A 22,932-nucleotide genomic window follows, 5' to 3' on the forward strand; every position below is an offset into this window, starting at 1 on the left:
CATTGTGTCTGATTGTCTTTCAATTCATTCGTCTCACAGCTTGTTTCAGCCACTGCAGAAACGACTGCCCACAGCCGTTAGTTTGCTGTGAAAGATCGCGTCGCAAGCTTCCAAAGCTTATTGATTATACTCAATTGTCATATTATACTTTCTGGTCGAGTCGCAGGTAACACTCAATCAAATCGTGGTTTTCATGTTTCCGGTCGTCCAATGCTCAAGATCATGTTTCGCATCAACAGCTCACGGGTGGCTGCACAGCACTATGGGGAAAACAGTTTGCCGTCCCGCAGTAACTTGAGCTTGTTGTCTCAAACACAGTCGCACACCTGGGGATATAACCCACACTGTCTCACAGGTCTCAGCATCCAACTTCCATAAGTTGTCTTTCTCGGTCATTACTTCTCTGTATAGTAGGTACACCGTCGAAACCACTTACGGCTAACAAGTTGTAAATTCATCCTTTCTGCTTGCAGTATTGGAACTCATTGCCATGGCTTCCCAACCTTCTAATAGTGGCGCACTTCTAGATGGGCTCCGATACTATCTTCTTCGCAGTGATGCTATGGGGGGTAGTGTAATGGTCCCACTGGTACCGGTAGATCAACTACCGTTTCAACTCCAAGGAATTCCGCGCCGGCTGACCCATCGCCAAATCTCAGACGAAGGCTGGAAACTCTGTTCAGAGACTAACGAGGTGTCATCAGCGCTCGCGATGCAAGCGCCAATAACGAACAGCTTCCTAACCCAACCCAGTCCGACTACGAGCCCCCAATACTTGGCACCAGATCATCATGTACGTGCTGGACCGCAGATGACATCTGTAGACTACTATCAGCCTACTCGATTATTCCGTCAATCTCCAACCGTCGCAAATTCAGCTCAGTCTCTAGCTCTTGTGAAGTCGCCAGATCAACGTCGTCCGACGCCTAGCATTACCCTTGAAAGTCCTTTATCGCTAACCGACACCTTCGCATCCATCTATCCTAAAGATGCAAAACGCCTTGGTTACCGCCTCCCCCATCCATCCGGCATCGAGCCTGATCCATCCAAGAAAGAGTACTGCACGCACTGGATCCAAACTGGCGAATGTAGCTTTGCGGCTATGGGCTGCAAATTCAAACACGAGATGCCTGGTATCGAGAAGCTGCGTGAACTAGGCTTCGTTCGAGGCATACCGAGATGGTGGAAGGAGAAAACTGCTATCGTTTCTAGACCGCCCACATGGATGCAGCGACGGCTGGCTGGGAATGAAGATGCGGAGTATGCAGGGGAAGTACCAGAACCAAGGGAATTCCCTGACCCATCTACCCTCAAACTGAGGGCCACTGAGGGACGCGATTTATTTAGTGAGGAAGTACAGCAGCCGCGTAGTATTCTCAAGAGAGATCTCTCTACTAAGCAAACCACAGCAGGTTGCCTAACTCCGCCAGCAGCGATAGTCAAGCAACCGACTCGGTGTGCGAGCCACATGCCAGATCTGCTCATCGACCTCGATGATGCTCCCACTCCATCACCTAGCCCCCAGTCATCCTGTACATCAGCGGCCAGCTTAGGACTAAGCAAGGCCCAAATACCTTCCAGTAACCCCTCTGCCTCGCCACTATCGTTGCCTATTCTTGATCGCAACCCCTCGGTACTGACCGCTTACAAAGCTCCCTCCAAGGCCCCCTCAATCGACACACCAGATAGAGAATCAAGCACCCGGCGCCACTCCGAACACTCGTGGACTTCCAACACCGAAGACGACGCCCCCATCTCCACATCCACCATTCCGAATGTCAAGGTCAAGCTCCCTCGCCCAACCCAAGAACGACGTGAACCGCATTCCCGCAACACAAATGACAACAAAAAGCGCCTTACTACCACACATACTACACCCACTCATACTGCCCTAACCAAACCTCAGTCCGGTCTCGCATCCTCCAAGCATGCCACTATCACCTTTCTCTCTGACTCTTCAAGAAACAGCTCCACGAAAATCAACGCAGCAAAAAACTCGTCAAGCCGCAATAAGAATGCCAATCGCAAGGGATATAGTAGAGGAGGAGTAGTCGACGGACCATGACTTTGCGCCAAGATTGAGCCCTTGAGGCGGAACGTGCATCGTAATGCTAAAGTGAGAAAGGGGACCGTTGTTGCGATTGCAGCCTGAGAAAGGTAAGAGAAGGATGGTAGTGGAGGTACATGCCATGAGACGATATTTGGAACAATACGTATAACCAAATGGTAGGTGGGTGGTCAGTATGTATGCAACACAACAGAAAAAAAAAGAACCCGTACAGACTGTATACTTGTTCCGGGTGGCTGTACTACCTACATTCCCATTCTTTTCTTACCTTCTCTGATCCAGACTTACTGTATTTACATCATTTACAGTAGTTGTGTAAGGGTATGCTGAATGTTAGTATCGACAAGGAAAATTGATTTCGGTATATTGCCATGCGCGGGCCCGAGATTTGCATACTGCTTTGGTATTGGTTTCGGTGTTGAAATTGCGAGTAGCGACGCGCTATATCGAAGAAGAAAACGAGACGCCGAAAAATACGCCGATGATGCCGCTTCTTCATCAAGCAAAGAGATGCCCCCTAGATCAATCATGGTTGCACGTTCCTGTACAAACCGCCCACAAACCGCCGCCCAAATCATTCGTCTAACAGAAAGTAATAAAAAAGAAACAGCGCACCTCGACTACGCACCCCACTTCTTGACCGCCTCTCCTAACTCCTTGGTGAGGCCCCTCCGCACAGCCAACAACTCTTCTTTTGCGTTCTCAGCCTCCTTCTCGCTCCTCTCAACCCTTCCTCTCAGCTTTTCCACCTCGTTCCTCAACTCTTTCCGTAATTCTTTACTAGCCTCTTCGACAGTTTTTAACCGATCTACTTCCACGCGTACCTTCTCGCCAGACGTCTCGACAGATTCTAACCGCTCTTTCATGGCCATCATTTCCTTCTTGATGCTTTCGAATTCCATTTCTAGGCCGCGGTATGCATGTGATTCTTTCTCCATGCGCTTCTGGAGATCTATTTTTTCTGTTTGGAGACCGTTGACAGAGGCTTTGAGTCCGGCATTCACATCTTTCAGACCGGCATTCTCATCTTTGAGGTTTTGTATTCTGTCTGTTAGTGCACGATTAACGCGCTCTGGCGCAGGGCTACGTGGACTTAGAATCGATGATGGTGACGGTGCTGTGGTTGATTGCTTGAGATTTGAGGGCACAATGATCTGCTCACTGAGGGTGCGTCGAGGGTGCTTCTTGGGACGAATGGCTGATGCGATTCCGGTGTAGTCTTCGTCGCGTTCGCGTTTGATCTTGACATTTAGGCTGTCTGTTGCTGCGCGTTTAATGGGCGGCGCTTGGATATCTTCTGTCATGGATCTTGATAATGAAGCTATTTCTAGTCAGTATAACCACGAAGTTGATAACGATAGATTTCAACATACAGATGGTGGATGATCGTTTTGGCCGGACAACGATCGAGTCCTTTTCATAAGGAGTACTCGGTTCTGATTTTCTCGTGGGCGGCAGCAATGGTCGTTCTCCCTCGTTGTGCACCCATAAACACGCGTCCCGAAAATTCCTGGTAAACATGGTCGGATCCGACCTTGTCCGACATAGCTCTTTCACGTGGCCAGCAGCCAAGAAGTAGTAAAGAATGAGGGCCGACACGCGATGGATGGCTTTGGACCCCCCCATATCGTCTCCAACATCACAAAAAGGCGCATGGAAGGCAACAGTACTGGTACTATTCACAGCTTGCAGCTCGCTACTGCCGTCATCCAATTCGGTTATGCGATAAAAGCTGACCTCGGCTTCATCCTCGTGGACATGGGCGGTGACGCGATCAATGGGTTCATCGTCGTCGCCGGCGGGGCCTGGCGCATATCCGCCGATGACAAGCAACTGCTTGTGGGTGGAGCGACCGAGGCCTCGCCAGATGGCCCTGCTGATGGTGAAGCTCTCGTCGAACTGGATCCAATGCAGTCTTGCAGCGCGCGGTAATGCGCGAAAGGGCGCGGCAAAATTCGCACGAGCCCATGCTTGGACATTGTCGTTTGTCAGGGGTGATCTTGTTTCATTGAAGTCGGTCATTGTGGCGATTGATTGGTGTGGTGTCACCCGTTGTTGCGCTGAATTTCAATGGGGCGCGCCTTGATTCGCAGGCACCGAGTTTGCGCAATTGCGGGTTGCCGAGTGGTGACGAAATGGTGCTGTTTCTGGTCGCGGTGTGAAATTGTACGACGAGCACAGGTCGCCGCCATCGAAGCCCAGTTGGTGGTCGGATCACGGCGACATGTTCTGAGAAAGCTGTGTAGAGGTTGACGCAGGCAGAAGTCAGGCGGGATTCCTTCCGCTGCCCGTTATTTGCGGGGCTGGTAGTGGCTGGACGACTAGAACGGAAGGTGTGCAGCGCGGCACCACTTTGACACATGCAAGACGGCTATCGTCGCCAGCGTCATCGCACATTCGCATGTCTGCGTGTTTCGCGCCTGTCTGGTCTGTTTTTCTGGTTTCGAAAGTGCGCGATCAGTATTGTGGGAGGAGCAGCGTACCCAGAGCTATAACCTGGCTCCCACTGACTGGTTGAGCGCATCGCGCGCGTGACCTTGACCATACTCGATACGCTTGGCAATGACATTCTGGACAGTTAAAGTTGGAAATAAGGTTGCAGACGCGACAGACAAGGTTCAGGATGGTCCTTGTCAGCCCGGACGACGAGTTCATCGGCAGTTGGCGGATGCTTGCGCTAGCGGTCGAGGCGATCAGTTCCCGCGTGTTGTACATATACTATGTATAGGGCATCCAAGGTGTCCAGGGTGGTGACTCGTTCCTCAGACAGTCATACAACGAAACCGACATGTCAGTGTGTATCTCGGACTGGATTTGGCTTCTCTGCGGCGGCCAACGATGGCGAAGTGCATGTGGACGGAAATGGCGGTCATGAAAGCGGATCCTCTGGTCAGGGTGTACATGTGCTTTTTCTGCTGTCGACGATCGATCGAGGCATGCCGCAACGAGGTACATCCGACATCATAACGGCCATGCATGCTCAGGGCTTCGAGATGTGCCCCGAAGTGTATCCGGGCGCCGAATGAGGCAATCCGACGCGTCTACGTCATCACCTTTTTTTCTGCGACACGCGCCACACTTTCCATCTTTGTTACCACTCTACATATGCCAACCTGGCTCTGCCACGCTTCCTGACAGCTACGATATTTGTAATCATCGTGGCATTCCTGCTCAGAGCACCGTCACCGCACGCGCCAAAGTTTACAATGCCCCGCCGCAGCGCGACCTCGTCAGCGTCAGCCGACACAACTACCACCACCAAGCTCCCAGACAAGGTCCAATGGCCATCCACATTCACAGACGGACTTCCACTTCCTAAAATCGTTGTTTTCGACCTCGACTACACACTATGGCCCTTCTGGGTGGACACGCATGTCACAGCTCCGCTGAAGCCTGTAGAAGGAGGCCTAAAAGTAAAGGACAGATATGGCGAGGGCTTTGGGTTTTACAACGACGTGGGAGGCATACTAGCAGCTGTTAGTACACAGTCGTCTGCTGATACAATGGGAAGTTTTAACGCCCTCATAGCTTAAAGACAAGAACATCCTGATCGGCGCAGCCTCGCGCACGAGTGCCCCCGATCTCGGCCGCGAAATGCTCAAGCTCCTCAAGATACCCAGTCCCAACGGGTCGTCCTCGCGCGCAATCGACTACTTCGATCACATGCAGATCTATCCCGGTAGCAAGACGACGCACTTTGAGAGGATACACAGAGACAGCGGGATCGAATACGAGGATATGCTCTTCTTCGATGATGAGAGCAGAAATAAGAACGTAGAGGCGCTTGGTGTGACTATGCAACTTATAAGAGATGGTGTAACGAGAGATGAGATTGACAGAGGTGTGCAAGCCTGGAGGAAGAGGAACGGCCGGACAAAGGCGCTAGAGGGATGAGAGGATAGCGCTCTATGTGCTTGAGAAAGAGCTAATGCCCAGTGTATTTCCATTTGAATGAAGCAAGATACCCATGAGACACCCAGGACGATTGAGCACCAGTAGGACGCCACGCCGTCACGGCCTGCAAGCTCGCTCCAAGATGACATCTTATTACTGCTCTTGCACCATAACCACATTATTGACTGGTACCAAGGCGCACCTATGCAACCGGCAAGAACAACTGGTGTTCTGGATTCCTGTCCCGTATACGCACCTTCAATCGCTGTGGTGACGGCCAGATGAAAAGCAGGCTTGACATCCGCAGCCTTACGCCTCCTATGCGGCCATTTCTCGGCAACGCTCATCCACACCTTGTCTGCTATCGTTTTGAAACCCCTCATCAGTATAGTTGTTTCAAATTCCGATGGCCAGCCTGATGCAAAAGCAATTGTGTGGGTTGGACGTTTTACCTCGCTGATCGCTCCAGCGTCGCGTGAATACTGCGCTCGTTCTTTTCTTCTTATTCCCTCTTTCCAAACATTTCAAACGACAATCTCGCGACCAAATGCAGTTCTCAAGGAATTTCAGACACTGATATACCGTCTATTGACGACTTTGAAACACGATGCACCATTTCAGCACTAGACCACCTAGGGAATTTGCTCTCTGAACCGGGGATTACAATTTGTAGTGGCCGAAGGATGAAAGTGGGGGTATGCTGCTCGCGCATTTGTCAGCCCGTCCCAATCCAGTACCGAGCACGATCAAGCTTTGTCGTAAGACAATCCCTATCTCTTCATAGGGCAGAAGTGACAATTGGGACACCTCAAATTGAGCGGGTAGCAAACCATATCCCTGCTTGCTAATCAGCACTCGATGGCAGAGCAGGCACATGTGCTCTGGTGTAGCCAGTGTAAGAAGCCTTTTTCGAAGCGTCAGTACATTTGCTGGATTGTCATGTATACGAAGCCAAAGATGGCAGACTGACTGTCCCAAAGAGTCAACGTTAAAACGTCATGGGTACTACTGTCGGTCCAACAAGAAAGAACCAGTACAGAGACGAAGATCATGCACAGCTTGCGCAAAAGCCAAGACCAGCTGTGACAACGCACTGCCAGCATGCTCACGCTGTCTCCGGAAAGACATCACGTGCAAATACCCTTCATGTTCTGCAGTGAAAAGACGCAACCCTGTAAAAACACGGCATGACATACCCGACCTGCATGGTTTAGATCAAGATCCTACAAACACCTTGGTATCAACAACACCCGAACGGATCCACGATATTCAAGAGCTGATGCCGGCCCATGAGAACTCCATGCTGTCCGCTGATATACAGTGGAACCTCCACGACACTGCGACCTTTGACGACTTCATACGTTCTACGCCTGACTTGAATCTTCTTACAGCAACACCATCTTATTCGCTAGCTTCGGTTGGCCAGACCCCCGTTTCGCCGCCTTTGTTACTTCCGGAAACAGCAGATGTAGCATTTCAAGAGCAATCTCAACCCGCTCCTCAGCGGCAGCGACAGGATTACGCTTCATGGCTGGTGAGCTCTTCCATCCCACCAATTCCTAACCAGAATGTACGATCAATGATGCGACGACCAAATATGCGTCCCGGAGTAGACAGAACTGCCAGTCTGTTATTCTACACTCTTAAATCTTACCCGCTAATGCTGCGTCGAAGCACTCTTCCCCCATTCATCCACCCAAGCTGCGTTTCATTCACAGATGAAGGTACAACAAACGAGCCACTTGAAAACTGCATTACCTTGATACACATGATGGCGAATGGAATACAAGGTAGCCGAAGGCTTTTCTGGCGCAACGTAAAGCAAGAATGTGAACGCATGTGTCAGAACCAGACTCTCGGTAGATGGGAACTGCTTGGTGCTATGCAAGCTCTTTCGGTTTATGTGCTGATCCGTCTGGACGAGGGCGAGACTGAGCATAACAATGTGGACTTTCTTCTGGAGAAGGCCGTCATTGTAAGTTTGTTGTATCCCCTTTCGTAAGAAGCTTTTCTGACAACGATCTGCCTAGCTTATCGCAATACAACTGTCTCATGACGACTTTGAATGCCATGCAGATTACGTATCGTGTCGCAACACATCTGAAAGCAGCTGGCAAGACTGGGTCTATAAAGAGTCCCAGCGGAGGTACGCCAGCTATTGGCATTATCATTCCATCCCTACTTGCTGACTGCTCTGGCAGACTTGCAGTTATCTATCGCGTCCTGAACAAACTCATCTTCTTTGAACCAGCAGCTATGTGCGATATGCCTGGAGAATTTGTGATTGCACCTTTGCCCGCGAAACGGCAACTCTGGGAGGCAAAAAATACACAAGACTGGAAATCACAGAGCCAGACGGAGCCACAGGGACAAATTTCGTACGCGTTGGCCGTCGACGGCGAGATCATCAAGTTAGATCAGGGAAGGCTATCCTGCCGCGACGCGTGGCTACCATATGCTCCGTCAGATAAAGAACCCGCTTCTCAGATTCACAACAACAGAAGTATTCGTTGCTCAAACTTGTGGGCAGAGTGGTGTTCTGGTATGGACGGTATGGGCGGGTTGATCATGCTTGTAGCGTCCCTGACATAGCGGTATGAACATGGGGATAGGGCCGAGACGCTCTAACGACAATCCATCGGAGAGGACTACTTATTCGTATCCAAGCATAAAATTTCACGTATGGAAAGCCCATTGTTGTATGGCGGAGAGTACCATGACCATGGTCGGAGTTTACGCGCGCCGGACGGAACAAATTTGTATCCCAAGCACAGTGTAGATGATGACTTGCAGCACTACATGTCCATTTCCGATGAGATTTCTCAGTATAAGACCGTAAAGATGCCCTCCAAGACAAGTAGTCACATACTCCGGACTCCAGTGTTGTAAGTCGCAGATTACACAGCAGCCAATCTTTTGTCCAGCTCTTCTATCCCAACATAGCTCAGTGAAGTCGCCATGGTTTCCGGCACTCCACCCTTCCCGTCGCCTGTCAAGCGCTGGCATAATACGGCTCAACCCGCCGGCAATCCTAACCTCGCAGCTCTCTCTCAGAAAGGCAAATCGATCATGGTGACGGGTGGAGGCAACACTGGCATCAGAGGAGAGACAGCACGCTTCTTCGCTCGCGCAGGTGCCGCGCGCATTGGTCTGCTTGGGCGTCGTGAAGGCCCTCTACTCGAGAACAAAGCCTATATTGAGAGAGAATCTCCTGGTACCATTGTTTTCATCCAGAGCACCGACGTCACCGATGAGGCTTCGGTCAACGCTGCATTTGACAACTTCGCCAAGGATGGCGAGATCAACACACTCATTCACGCCGCAGCAGCTGTTGGGTCGAAGGATAATTTCGCGGATGTCGACGGCCGCGAGTTTCTCAGAGCTATTACCGACAACCTCGAGGGTTCTTTGTGGGTCGCAAAGGCCTTTATTCGTACAGCTGCCCCAGATGCTCATGTCATCGCCATCAACTCTTGGGGTGCTCATTTGAGTCTCAACAATGCCTTCGCCTCCTATTGCGTTGCCAAGATGGCTGTTTATCGCTTATGGGATACCGTGCTTCTGGCAAAGCCAAACCTCAGTGTCTTCCATACCCAGCCCGGCGTTGTCCTAACTGAGATGAACCTCAGAGTCGGCGGTGCGGACAGCTTCAAAGATGTGAAGACTGATGATGGTAAGATCTAATTTTACACTACGCAATACGGTGAAACTAACAGCTCGTCATCTAGTCACTCTCCCGGCAAGCTTCAATCTCTGGCTTGCGACCCCAGAGGCCCGATTCCTCAAAGGAAAGTTCTTGTGGTGCAACTGGGACATCGACGAGCTCAAGTCTCGTGCCAAAGAAATTGAGTCTAGCAGGCTACTCAACATCGACCTTGTCGGCTGGCCATTCGATACTCGCACTGATTAGTCTATGCGAAGAGTGATCTAGAAGATGTAATTAACTTGGTGGATCATAGTCACGTATCTTCTAGGATGGTCGGCAGATTCCAGCGTTTCGGTCTTGTACAGAAAAGGCGATTCGGGTTCAATGTACAATCATACATAAACCTGAAAGTACGCCTTGCTGATTTATCCTGAATCTGTGACGGCCAATAGGAGATGAGAATCAAAACAGGCTGGTAATAGAAAGCAGTCGCTTGTAGGATTGGAGGACGCTGTGGTGACGTCACGTCAACGACGCTAACATTAGATACCAAGCAGGCCTCCAATACGCCCTGCATGTGGATGCCTTGAGCGACATTAGATTCATCAGAACGTACAATGAACCTGCTGTTATATTCGTCATTCCTTTCGCGCAAAGCGCTTTCACGAATACCTCATACCTGGTGTTACCATCATGTCACCCTCAGTTGAACAGAAGCTTCCCACGGAGCTACTAGAACAAGTACTATCTTTCGCTCCTCGCGATTCTCTCCCAAGTCTATGCCTAACCTCAAGAGACTTCAACCGCATCGCCACGCCATTTCTGTACTCAGAGATAGATCTGAAGGAGACGCACCATCTTCCTGCCCTCGCGTACTTGATGTTTACCTCCCCAGCCCACGCCGCTCTTGTCGAATCATTAATCGTACCTGATGCATGGGCAAGGACCGAAGGGAAGTCTCGTGACTGGTCGTGGCCTGGACTTAAAGACACAGAGGTGCAGAACGTCTTGAAGGCCAAGAGTGCAGCATTTACGTCTAGCGAAGAAGAGGCCAACGAACTCTATGGTAAGATTTCATCTGGCGAGAATGAGGATGCTATCATGGCAGTGTTACTCGCTTGTTTTCCTAAGTTACGACGACTGGATTTCAGGGTTAGCACTGGAAAAGCCCCAGCAGACTCAAAGACGGTATCTCCGGTGTCGCGCAATGATCACGTTGATTTCCGTTTACTGTGGCCTAAGATCATGAAAAAGGTACGATCACCTTGCGGCTCCACAAGGGAAACGATCAGAAGAGTTACGAGTAATCCATCGCAGGTAGTACAACTGCCTGCAGTTTCAGACCATATCGACATCATGGTCAGATTCACAGGGCCGGTGCGCAGGTACTCCAACTACACCTTACATCTGGCAAACTTCTTCCATCTGCCCAATGTCCGCTCTATATACGGATGGAGGCTTGGGGACATGGGTGATCCTCCGGATTTGGAGGATCCGAAGAATCCGTTCGCAACGCTGCAACCTCGATCATGCCAGGTGGAATATATCGAACTGCGTCGCTCCCAACTACACAAAGACCATTTCCAGCTTATGATGGATGCAACCATACCCGGGAAATTGAAGACGTTTAGCTACGAGATTGGCGATCGATCATGGTCTTGGTGTGGTACGGATCACCAGTCAATTATGAAGAGCCTGCAGCCGCATTACGAGTCACTGGAAGGACTGAGTCTGAGCTATGACAGTGCCTATCTCTATCATGACAAACGAATTCGCGATAATCCTGTGGTATGCTCATTCAAGTCCTTCCTCGCGCTGAAGCGCCTTAGAGTCGCTCCTCTATATATATGGTCTCACAGGACACTGTTTCGCCAAGCCAATACGCAACGTTCTTCTCACGAGCGACTTTGGTCTGTGTTACCTGGAAACCTAGAAGAGCTCTGGATCACGAGGACCCATGACCAGACTCGGGTTGGCGGGCATGACGGAGATTTCCCATTCGCCTCGAATTGTCTACTTCCCGCGCTTCATCTTGTCGTGCAGAACAAGTGGAGTGCTTTCCCCAAGTTGCGTCTCTTGCGGATCGAATTCCCTCTGCTGCACTGGAAGGACGAATGGTTCGACGAACTAGCATTGATCTGCCAGCTAGCCGCCGTTAGGGGAATAAAAACTACTGTCATTTTGTGTGACATGTTTTATGAAGGCAGTCCTTTTACCATCGAGCGACTTTGGGGCTGGAACGAAGATATTGAATGGGAGTCGGATACTAAATGGCAGCCAAACGCAACTAAGGGCACCAATCGAGAATGCGCAAAGGTATGGATCGACGCAACACAGCAGAAACATCTCGCTGCAATACTCAAAGACATGAAGGTCAGGTTCGAGGAAGAGAACGAGATGTTTCGTAAGGCCGGCAGTGTGGTATATGAACTACGGGGATCAAGTGAAGATTCTCGGATCCGCAATTTGGAGTATGGCTATGAGGCTAGCAGAGATCTCGGCTTCCCTGAACGGTTCGTTGATGAGCGGCTGCAGAAAGAGCCGTACTGGAAAGGACGCGGTAAGGATACTATACTATATTCCAAGTCGGTGGCTAGCTGAAACCCAGATGACGTGTAGAGGACGGGGAGAGACACCAAAACCGAATTTTCTTTCGGTTCATGATACGATCTTGTACGACTATTGGGTCGAGTGTAGCTCTTAAAGCATTCCTGAATAAGCACGATTAAGCTGCTTTAGCCTAGTCCTTTGTTCCCTTTCTCGCTGTCGTGTTTAGCCTTAGGCTTTACTGTACAACCTAGGTGTCGGGTTCGGTTTCGATAGTGTTACAGGCACAGCAAGAACGTTGCATTTAAAGATATAATAGGACGGTGGGACCATTAACTTGAAAATTGATGGTACTTTGTCGTAACATTGGTTTGGTCTAAGGTTGGCAAACTTTGAAGAGAGAGTTGCAATCTTGGGCTACATGCTTTCTCATGTAGTGGTGAGAGTAATCGTAGGCAAAAACAACAACACATAATGTACATGACTTATACCAATTCGATTCAGTTTCAACAGTCTTCCCGCTTTGCAGAGGAAATGCCCTCGCCCTTGATAAGGAAAAAAACCTCCAAACGCCTTCGCTATGCATCAAAAGCAAAATATTTTACTTTCTCATTCCAGAGAAATCCTTGAGAATACCAATCATGTGGGTGTTGGTCTGCTTTCCACCACGACGAGGACCCTTCTTCTTCTTGGTCGTAGGGGCAGCAACAATGACCTTGGCTTGGGTAGCAGCCGTCAATTTGTTGGCTAACAGGGCCTTGCGCAACTCATCAGGGTTATCCGGTACCTGAACCGAGTGCCACGCCTTTGCGAAGACGGGGTCCATGGGCAGCATGAGAGAGGGATCATTGCCCCAGACGGTCTTTGGCACGCCGTCCTTGGCGCGTCGCACCAGCACCTCCTTCTTGTCTTCCATCTTTGTAATGTCATCCGCCACGGTGGACCAGCCATCTTTGAGGTCTTTGATCTGAAGTCCCATGGCCGACTTTTGCGTTTGGAAATGGCCTTTTAGCTGTGCACGGTCGTGGATGCTGAGCTTGCTCTTGTACTTGTAGCGCTCGTTGGCAGCGTCCCAGCTGATCCTGTTGCCTTGGTTGTCGGCGCGCATGAGCTGGCGGAGCTGTTCGCGCTGTATGTGGCCGGGCTGGATGTTGAGATATTCCATTATGTCATCGAAGGTGTGCCATTTGTCCTTTCGTTCGCGCAGGAAGTCGTTGACGTAGGTGAGGCGCGTGAAGACATGCTCGCCGGTGCCTGTGTCCTGCGGCTGCGAGTAGACGACCGGGGGCGCTCCATCGGCAGGACGCTTGCGCTTGCCGCTGGCGGACGAGGACGAGGGTGTGGGTGAAGGGGCATTCATGGCCGTGGCCGAGTTTGCCTTGAGGAACGACATGGTTGGCGTAGTTGGTTGTAGTTGTGGATGGGAGATGTCGATGTCGGCGGTCGGGGCGTGCGGCGTCTAGTTAAAGAGTCGCAAGCGAAAGTCTCGCCCTGCTGGGAGTAGTAGGACGGTAGTGAGCGTGGGTGAAGGTGTTGTTGGCGAAGACGTCGACTGGAAGCGTCGGGGAGAAAGACGGACATGTGCTATGACCTCAAGGCTGCCGCGCTAGAGCCTGGCCCCTGCGCGAACGTCGTCAAACAACTGCATCTCGCGACTTTGACCTGTGGACTCGCTAATTGTTCGCGTCAACACCGCCCTCCCTCCTTTGTATCCTTTCTGTCTGGGCACTCGTCGAGCGACTCTGGAGAATGCCTCGACGTCCCCAATAGATTAATACACGATCATGGCGGCGACGGTCGACGTTGGCTACCTGGCCGCGTCCTACTCCGTCCCCGAGACGACGCTACAGTCCTTACTATCCGAACCCACCATAGAGCTAGTCCAGACGCTGCTCACCCAAATCGAAGCCAAGGCACGCGCCTACGATGACTTGCAGTCGGACAAGATACGCACCGATGTCGAGCTCGAAGCAGCCATCCAGGGCGGCGAGCAGCGCGCGCGGGCCTTGAAGGCCACGGCAGAGAAGGCGCAGAAGGAGGCCGAGGAATTGAAGAAGAAGCTTGTCCAGGAAGGTATGAGATGCAAAGCTTGCCTGTCGCCAATTCATGCTGACGCGTTTACAGAAAATGCACGGCAAGAGGCAGAGTCGGCGCTGCACAACCTGCAGGCCACGGCTAGCAGCTCCTTGTCTGAGACGCAGGCTCTGGAGTCGCGCATCAAGACGCTCGAGTCCCAGAACCGCGACATGATTGCCATGCACGAGACCAAGACGACCGCACACGACCGCCTCGCGAAGGAGCTTACCGAGCAACACCAGAAGTCCGTCGAGCTGCGCAAGCAGGTGTCGGCACTCGAGGAGAAGACACAGTCTCTTGAGAGCGCTGCCACCAACGTCAAGTTCCGCGAGGCCAACCTGCAGCAGGAAATTGAGCAACTCCGGAGCAACAACGACTGGTACACGACCGAACTCAAGACACGCGCCGACGACCACAGCAAATACCGAAAGGAGAAGAATGCGCAGATTGCTCAGCTCCAGCGCGAGAATGCCGATGCCGCCGAGACCATTGATGAACTGCGCCGTGCCGAGACACTGTTGCGACAACACATTGAGGAGCTCAAGAGCAAGGCCGAGGAGGATCGCTTGCGTATCGAGGAGCTGGAGAACGCAGCATCAGCCGCCGAGGCTCACTTCCGCATCGAGCTCGACAGCGCACGCCGCCTGTCGACGTTGCATCAGCAGAACAACGACATGACAAAGAAACGCCTGGAGCAGCTGCAGGCAGACAGCAGCCGCGTCCAAGAGGAGGCTGCCACCGAGATCGGGCAACTGCAGGCTGAAGTCGAGGTGGAACGCGAAAGGGCTGCCGAAGCCGATGCGCGCACTGCTGAGCTGGAGACGCTCGTTGAGACCCTCAAGAGCGACAACTCCGATCTTAAAAGTTCCGTCCGTGTCCCTGGAACACCACGACATGGCATGAGCATGAACGGTGGCTTCAGCACCCCAGGCAGAGCAGCTTCGCCCGCCGTCGTTTTCTCTCCTGGCGGTTCGCAGCTCAAGACCGATGCGTCCAAGACTCAGCTGCTCATCGAGAACAACGACCTCAAGAAGGAGCTACGCAAGGTCCGCGAGAAGCAAGAAGAGCAGACCAACGTCCTCAACGAGATGCTGCAAGAGATGGAACGGGCCCAGCCAGAATTTGACGAGATTCGTCGTCAAAACGATGCGCTCATCGAGCAGAACAACGAAGTCTCCGCCCTTCTCGAGGAAGCTATTGCCGAACGCGAGGCAGCACAACGGGACTCGCGCAAGGCCTTGGGTGACTTCGAAGGCGTACACAACGAATGTGGTCTCCTGCGTCGCCAGGTTCAAGATATGACGATCCAGCTACGTACCTTGCTGTGGCGTCGGCAAGTAGAAGAGGAGGGTCTAGGTAGCCTCACTGAGGAACAGCAGGAGTTCATCATCAACGCTGTCGAGAAGAACGAAGTGCCTGACAAGCACATACCCGAAGACTCGCCTACACACAGCATGATCACCAAGCATCTTATTCTTTACAAGGACATCGCCAGCCTCCAGCAACAAAACGCCGAGCTGACACGCACTCTTCGACAAGTGGGCGACGAACAGGAGAGGCAAGAGGTCAAAATGAAGTCTGAGCAATACCAACACGACATCGAGGAGCTTGGTCGCCTACGGTCCGTGGTTGCGGAGAAGGAGGAAGAGATCAAGTCCCTCAACGTTCGCTCGCAAACACTCAAGACTGAGCGCGACATGTACAGCCGAATAGTCAGCGGCCGAGGACAGCAAGCATCTTTCTCCCAGTCAACGTCTGCATTTGCACAGTCAGTGCCCGCGACCGGAGGTGCCTTGTTGCTAGAAAATGGACCGCAATCCCGCGACATTCCAGAGTACAGCAAGCTCATCAAGGACCTTCAGTCCCACATTGACCTGCTTAAAGAGGAGAGTGCCACCGACCGCGCCACACTCAAGGCGCAAGTCGACAACCTCACCAAGGATAACTCACAACTTCAAAGTGATAAGCTCCGCTTTGAGTCGCAGGTGCGTCGAGAGCAGGACCGGTATGCTCGCCTAGAGGGAAGCATCAAACTGCTTCAATCCGAGAAGGACTCGCTTCAAGAACGCTACAACAAAGTCCAGGCGACTATGGCCCAGCAGGACGACAGGCTTGTCAAGGCAACTCAAAATGCCGCTGAAGCCGAGGCCCGTCTGCAGAGCTTACAAGGCGAGATGGTCCAGCTCAAGGCATCTCAACAAATGTCCGCAACAATTGAAGCTCGTCTCAAAGAAAGGAACCAAGAGTTGATGAGTGAGCGCGATCGGTTGAGCAACATGGTTTCTCAAATCCAAAGCTTACGTAATGAAGCTGAGTTGGCTACAGCGGAGAGTCGGCGCGAATTGCAGAACACGGTAGACAAGCTCCGGACCGACTTGCAGAGTGCCGAAAGCAAATTGGAGGATGAAATTGCCGAGCATAAGAAGGCTACTGCACAGCGGGAGTACGAGCGGACTGAAGCGCAACGACGAATTGACGATCTTATCGCCGCACGCAATAGTGCTGAGGTCAAGTCTGCGACTGCCGAATCAACACGCCAACAGCTGGAACAACGCATCAAGGACCTCCAGAATCAGCTCCAGTCCGCTGAGGAGCGCGTACAGGCTCTCCAGCCACAGACCAACGGCTCGAACGAAGAGCAGGATTCTGGCAGCCGTGAGGAACAGCTGGCCGAACAAGTTTCAGATCTCAAGCGTAAGATTCAGCGCAAGGAGGAGGACCTTGAAGCTGTTACTGCCCAAATTGCTGGTTTCCAGGACATCGCACAGGACGCCGAAAACCGATTACAGACCTTCGTCGAAGCCCACGAACGACTCCAGGAGCAACTCAATCTTGCACAAGAAGAGAAGGACGCAACTATCAGCGACCTTCAGCAGCGTGTTGAGGACATCTCATCTGAGCTTGCTACCAGTAGCACCGAACTCACTGAACTGAGGGGCAAGCATGAGCAAGACACCTTGGTACTGAGGCAAGAGAAGGAAACCCTGGAGGCAGAAATCACCCGACTCAAGAACGACGTCGCCGACTACAAGGCCGAGGCCGAGAACCAAACACAATACGTCAAGACCCAGGCCGACATTGCAGAGCGTGCCCAGAAGGACTACGAGCATGAGTTCCAGAAGCACGCCGAGAGCATGGAGAAGCTTCGCGAGCTACGAGACCAGCACAACCAACTTCAGTCCCAGATCACAGAGTTCAAAACACAGGCTGAAGCTGCACGAACGACACTGGAGCAAAGCCAAGACCACTGGAAGTCTACCGAGGGTCGATATGAGGAGCAGCTTACTGAAGCCAGACGCCGCCATGATGATTTGAAGCAATACAACCAGACTTTGCTCAAGCAATTCGACGAGTACAAGGAACAAATCAACAGCTTAAAGAACGACCGAGGCGCTGCGGCTGGTGAGACCGGTACCGCAGAATCCGGCTCAAGCAATCTCCAGGATATTGAGACGTATCTCCGCCGCGAGAAAGAGATCTTGGAGGTGCAGCTCAACCTCAAGGTACAAGAGTCGAAGCGTCTGGAGCAGCAACTCACGCACGCCCAAGGCCAGCTCGACCAAACGCGAGAGAAGTTGTTGGAAGAGCAGGCCAAGGCCTCTGGTTCCCACAGCAACTCCAGCCTTGCACATCTCAACAAGAACCTCGAAGAGCTCAATGTTTACCGTGAGAGCAATGCAACATTACGAAGTGAAAACACTCGTCTTCAAGCCTCGTTCGCCGAGAAGGCTAAGGAATTGGAAGACCTGCAGGCTCAATTAGAACCCTTGCAAATTCGCGTAACCGAGCTTGAGGGTGAGCTGGAGCTCAACGTCGGTCATCTCAAGGCTGTCGAAGAGGACCGCGACCGTTGGCAGAAGCGCCACCAGGATGTGCTCCAACGCTACGATCGCATTGATCCCAAGGAACTCGAGGATCTCAAAAAACAGATCGAAGACTACAAGGTTGAGCGCGATCAGGCACTCGAGCAAGTGGCAGGCCTCAATGAGCAGATCACAGCCCTTACTGGCGAGGTACAAACTGCTAATGCCGAGCGTGATAACATCCAGAAGTCTGAAAGAGAGAAGTTCCAAAAGAAGCACAACGAGCGCATGAAGGTTAAGAACGACGAAATCAGCGCGCGCACTGCTGAGCGAGACGAGGCCCAGAAGTCTGTTACAAACTTGCAGCAGGAGATTGAGCGCATTCGGCAAGAACTTACGAACGCACAGACAACAAGTGCGGGTGCTGGTCAATCCCAGGAGCGAATCGCGACACTTCAGAACGAGTTGGAGCAGATCCGAACGCAGCTCGCGACCACCCAGCAAGAACTCAATGCTGCAAGGACCGCTCGTGATGAAGCCATTGCTCAAGCGAATGCATCTGCCCAATCGACTGGCAACGCAGAAGCAGGCGAGGAAGGTCAAATCAGCGAAACTTCTGATGCGACTGCACAGCAACTGGCACAATTGCAGAAGCAGCTGGTTGAAGCTCAACAAAAGGCTGCAGACGCAGAGAGCAGCCGATCAGCCACTGCAGCTCAACTGGAGAAGATTCAGACAGAGACCGTAAGTTTATACCATGTCATTGTTGGATCACATACTGACTTCCTATAGGCGGCTCAGGGCGCTACCATGGATGAGCTTCGACAGCAGCTTTCGCAATCCCAGCCTCAAGGTCAACAGCCCACGACCAGCTTGGCTCCTGTCGAACCTGCGGCTGATTCCGCTGTGACAGCTGATACTGAGAAGCTTAGAGAAGAGCTTGCTGCAAAGGCAGCCGAAGTCGACGATCTGCGGGCTCAGCTTGCCAGCGCGAAATCAGCTCAACACACCGCTGAAGGTGAGACGCAGCCAGAAGTCACGCAAAACAGCGAAGAAATCGCAGCCATCAAAGCTTCGTTGGATCAACGAGAGGCTCAGTTGAAGGAGCTTGAGACGTCGCTGAACGCCCGCGAAGCCAAGGTCGTCGCGAGAGAAGGTAATCTAGAGAAGATCAAGACCAAGGCCAATGATCAGATCAAGAAGATTAGGGATGAGTCCAGTCAAGAGCTTATCAGGGTGAAGGACGCTCACCAAATCGAGCTTGAGCGTCTACAACAAGAGCTGCAGAAAGCAGTCCCCCCACAAGACGCTCCCAAGGAAACCACGCCAGCCGTTGCTCAACCTGCACCGGATGGCATGGTCAATACGGAAGATCTTCCGCGACCAACAGTCACAGATCAGCAGTTAAAGGCTTGGTTGAAGAACAACACCGGTGCTTACAGAGTATTTGTATCTCAAGTCAGGTCCAACCTCCAAGGACAATTGGCTAAGAAGGATGAGATGATCAAGAAACTTGAGCAAGAGATCCAACAACTTAAGAGACAGATCCAGGAGAATGCCCAAAAGGTCATCGACGGCCTTACAGGTGTCAAGCAGGAGCCTGAGCAAGCTAAGGAGGCTGGCTCGAGCGAGGACCTGGCTGCAGTCAACGCTGCATGGGAGAAGAAGCTGAAGGAGAAGTTGGAGGAATTGGAGACGAAGCTGGCCAAAACACATGAGCTCAAGTCGAAACTGAAGGATTCGCAGCTGAAGCTCGTTAGGACGAGATTCGGCTATGTCGAGAAGGCCGCAAAGGAAACGCCTACAGAGGAGGTCGCAAAGGTATACGCGGTTGCGCTACAGCAGAAGCCAGTGGAAGCTGCTAAGCCTGTACAACCTGCTACACCCGCCAAACCTGCTGCCACACAAGGTCAAGCACCGACATCGACACCGCAGCAACAGCCAGCAGCACCCTCCACAACCAACACACCCCAGGCAAACGGCGCCAATAACGCGCCTCCGGCTCAAGCGTCCCAACCCGCACCTTTCCAACAATCCAACCCCCAGCCCAATCCCTTCGCTCAAGCTGCCCCTGCTGGCCACGGCACGAACGCAGACCCATTCCCACGTAGCCAAAGCCAGATGGGTCGCGGACTCCCACAGCCAGGTTTTACAGTCCAAGGTCAAGCACAGCAGCAGCAGCAGCAACAGCAGTCGGGACGCGGCCGCGGCGACGGTGTAGGAACGGGCCCTGCTGCCATTAGGGGAGCTCTTGCATCAAACATCCCACGCGGTGGTGCTGGAAGCGGCATCCCCATGCCTGGTAGTAGGGGACGAGGCCAGAACCAGCAACAACCTCAGACCCAAACTCAGAATAATCAGCAACAGAATCAAGGTCCTAATGCTGGAGCAGGAGCTGGTGCTTCGCAAATTGGTCGTGGCAACGGTCGAGGTACGGGTCGTGGCCGTGGTCAATCAAATCAGAATCAAGGATCGCCGGCAAGAGGTGGCTTGAATCCTGGTGCGCAGGGCTTCCAGCCTGGTCAAAGCCAAGGCGGTCAGGGACAGGCTGGACGCGGACAGAAGCGTGGCGCGGAAGATGATATTGGTGAAGGTGCGACGAGAGGTGGGAAGAGGGCACGAGGTGGACGTGGTGGCGGCGGCGGCGGTGCTGGACAGCAGCAGCAGCAAGGTGCTGCTGAATAAGGAAAAATGATGCGGGGATACAGTATGCTTTTCATTTGTTTTCTGTTTTTCATGCTTACGGTATTCTTTTAAAGGAACGAGATGTATTAAAATGAGATTTAGCGGGACGAGCTGTGCCATTGGTAATGAGCGGGGTGGGCTCTCGATTAGATGAAATCTCTCGTCCGAGAGAGCTTGTGTCTGTACTATAGCATTTACATGGTGTTTTTTATGGAGATTTGTTGCGACATAAATTTTGACCTGAGGTCCTTTGATATGCGTGCTCGGTGGCTAAAAATGTGTTGACTGTGCTGGTTCATCAGAGTCATGAGTCGGGTATGCTCTGAGCAGTGGAGGCAAAGCCATGCCGTGGACGACGCTTGTTTGTGATGGACGTCGGGGAGACGTCTTGCGTTTGTATATTGGGGTTTATGCAATCGCATTATTCTTTTACGGGAAACAAACACGACGATCGTGCTCACCAAAAGAGCAGAGTACGAATTACAAATATCGAATCACATTTTAATAACCTCGAGCTATCGCGACAAAAAGCTCCTATCCTTTCCGAATCTTGCAAGCCGATGTCGTAGATGATGGTTGCCGCGTGGAATTCAGACCGTGCGATATGCATCATCGTCTCATTCTCGTATCGATTGTGTTGATGGCTTGCTTACAAGTCGTACGACTAGTCCTTTGTTCCAATCCGTTCGCGATATGCGACGAGAGACAGAAGGAGACAAAACTCAGGATGTACGGAACGTCGATGCATCTCTGAGACATCCTTCTAGGAAGGATGTTGATACGCCGGCAGGAGAGGCCGAAAGCGCTGTTCTAGACCCATTGGGGAGGGAAAAAGGAGTAGTTGTCATCGTTCGAACAACATTCTGGCAAAGCGAAGTCGTCATGGTGAGATATGTTGTTTGTCTGTAGGGCTGAGCTTTGGACCGCTACGAGTGCATCACGATGATGTTGCTGTTGTTGTCATCAATCCGTACCATAGAGCGTATCAGTATCTCACTCCTGACTAGTTGCTTTTCAAGCAAACATTTGTTGGTGAACTGTTGTCGGAAACTCGTATCCTGCATGTCATGCAGTAGAATACAACTTGTACGATTACTTCATCATTCACGTTTATTGCTTTCGTTGTCAGTATGCCTCCAGAGACGAAACGACATGGACGTCTGCCTCGTGGAGCTTCGGTCCGTTGATGAGACACTACTGCCGTCGGTTTTGGCATTCGTGTATAATAGATTGTATGACTTGCATCCTCATTTCGTTCTGCGTCCTCGCCAGAGTAGAACCAGTGTCACAATCGGTCTTCTTGTAGCTGCTATACAACTAAATGACTGGTCACTGATAGCCCCTGGTTTTGGCGTGCGCGTCGAACTAATGATGAGGTGAGACAAGGTATTGCGGAGGTTTGTTGCATCCCTGTGTTAATTCAGTGAACATGACCTGGTTCGTTAGATGGTCCAAGAACAAGCTACGAATGTCTGAATAGGAAGTAGTCATTTCAAGTCATGATGAGGAGAAGCACTATCTCAATTTCTAGAAGATCTGTTATCGAGAAGCGCACATCGAGACGTGGCCATAGATAATGTCATTCATACAGCAAAGAGTATCAGGCTTCCCCTTTCGCAAGAGCGCTGCCTGACTGTACTTATCAGCCATAGCGGAGAGATATGCCGTGTGATAAGGATGGAAGGGCATTACGAGTCGGGGTAAGTCGCAACGCATGCGCTGGAAGCTACACTCACCAATCGGACATGACGTGCATATCAGAAAAATTATGAAGTTTTTCGGGTAGCGCATGTGGAGCGAAACGAGTGGCGCCTCCACGCACTGCGAGATGAGAGTCCGTCGCCCGTGGAATTGGTAACGGGTCGTCGCGTTATCACCAACCGGGCCGTCGCTCTTCGGGCGACGAACCGCCGGATAGGTTATCAGGAGTCATTCGTGAGGTCGGGAAAGGGCTATTGCCAAGAGCCCGACACTCGGATCACACGCAGGCTGATTATCCTCGGAGCGGATAGCGATTGGCTCATGATCTGCTTGTTGGAGGCCTCGTGACGATGTCTTGACATTGCATTGACAAACTGGAAGGACCGCCAGGAGGCGAAGTCGTGCGTCGACGAGCTGGCTAGCGTATGTGGAGATGAAGCTGACGCAGCGCTGCAAGAGTGTTTTATCAGTCATACCAGTCGAGCACGAAGGGTTGGTCGTTGCGCAAGTGG

General features: G+C 51.9%; 8 protein-coding genes across 8 annotated transcripts; 5 read left to right on the forward strand and 3 right to left on the reverse strand.

Annotated features, from left to right (window-relative positions):
- Positions 1-490: 490 nt before the first annotated feature.
- On the forward strand, positions 491-2,065 carry GT037_001536 (uncharacterized protein; the record flags this gene model as incomplete). The annotated part of the gene is made up of 1 exon (XM_038926583.1): positions 491-2,065. The coding sequence occupies one exon, from the start codon at positions 491-493 to the stop codon at positions 2,063-2,065; it is 1,575 nt and encodes a 524-aa protein (XP_038789875.1).
- Positions 2,066-2,688: 623 nt separating this feature from the next.
- GT037_001537 (uncharacterized protein) lies at positions 2,689-4,090 on the reverse strand (the record flags this gene model as incomplete). The annotated part of the gene is made up of 2 exons (XM_038926584.1): positions 2,689-3,389; positions 3,442-4,090. 2 exons carry the CDS (start codon positions 4,088-4,090, stop codon positions 2,689-2,691), a joined length of 1,350 nt encoding a protein of 449 aa, XP_038789876.1.
- Positions 4,091-4,525: 435 nt separating this feature from the next.
- Positions 4,526-4,783, reverse strand: GT037_001538 (uncharacterized protein; the record flags this gene model as incomplete). Its single annotated transcript, XM_038926585.1, has 1 exon — positions 4,526-4,783. The coding sequence occupies one exon, from the start codon at positions 4,781-4,783 to the stop codon at positions 4,526-4,528; it is 258 nt and encodes an 85-aa protein (XP_038789877.1).
- Positions 4,784-5,274: 491 nt separating this feature from the next.
- Positions 5,275-5,962, forward strand: GT037_001539 (magnesium-dependent phosphatase-1; the record flags this gene model as incomplete). The annotated part of the gene is made up of 2 exons (XM_038926586.1): positions 5,275-5,544; positions 5,597-5,962. The coding sequence occupies 2 exons, from the start codon at positions 5,275-5,277 to the stop codon at positions 5,960-5,962; spliced, it is 636 nt and encodes a 211-aa protein (XP_038789878.1).
- A 1,216-nt stretch (positions 5,963-7,178) lies between these two features.
- Positions 7,179-9,872, forward strand: GT037_001540 (uncharacterized protein; the record flags this gene model as incomplete). Its single annotated transcript, XM_038926587.1, has 6 exons — positions 7,179-7,937; positions 7,993-8,108; positions 8,164-8,513; positions 8,742-8,847; positions 8,911-9,635; positions 9,691-9,872. Coding segments are annotated over 6 exons (2,238 nt in total), but the record flags the coding sequence as incomplete, so codon positions are not given.
- Positions 9,873-10,301: 429 nt separating this feature from the next.
- GT037_001541 (uncharacterized protein) lies at positions 10,302-12,209 on the forward strand (the record flags this gene model as incomplete). Its single annotated transcript, XM_038926588.1, has 1 exon — positions 10,302-12,209. One exon carries the CDS (start codon positions 10,302-10,304, stop codon positions 12,207-12,209), a length of 1,908 nt encoding a protein of 635 aa, XP_038789880.1.
- Positions 12,210-12,756: 547 nt separating this feature from the next.
- On the reverse strand, positions 12,757-13,548 carry GT037_001542 (transcription initiation factor beta subunit; the record flags this gene model as incomplete). Its single annotated transcript, XM_038926589.1, has 1 exon — positions 12,757-13,548. The coding sequence occupies one exon, from the start codon at positions 13,546-13,548 to the stop codon at positions 12,757-12,759; it is 792 nt and encodes a 263-aa protein (XP_038789881.1).
- Positions 13,549-13,939: 391 nt separating this feature from the next.
- Positions 13,940-20,719, forward strand: GT037_001543 (filament-forming protein; the record flags this gene model as incomplete). Its single annotated transcript, XM_038926590.1, has 3 exons — positions 13,940-14,228; positions 14,280-18,778; positions 18,827-20,719. 3 exons carry the CDS (start codon positions 13,940-13,942, stop codon positions 20,717-20,719), a joined length of 6,681 nt encoding a protein of 2,226 aa, XP_038789882.1.
- Positions 20,720-22,932: the final 2,213 nt, after the last annotated feature.

Source organism: Alternaria burnsii, assembly GCF_013036055.1.
Source record: "Alternaria burnsii strain CBS107.38 chromosome Unknown 750, whole genome shotgun sequence".
Lineage (NCBI taxonomy): Eukaryota > Fungi > Ascomycota > Dothideomycetes > Pleosporales > Pleosporaceae > Alternaria > Alternaria burnsii.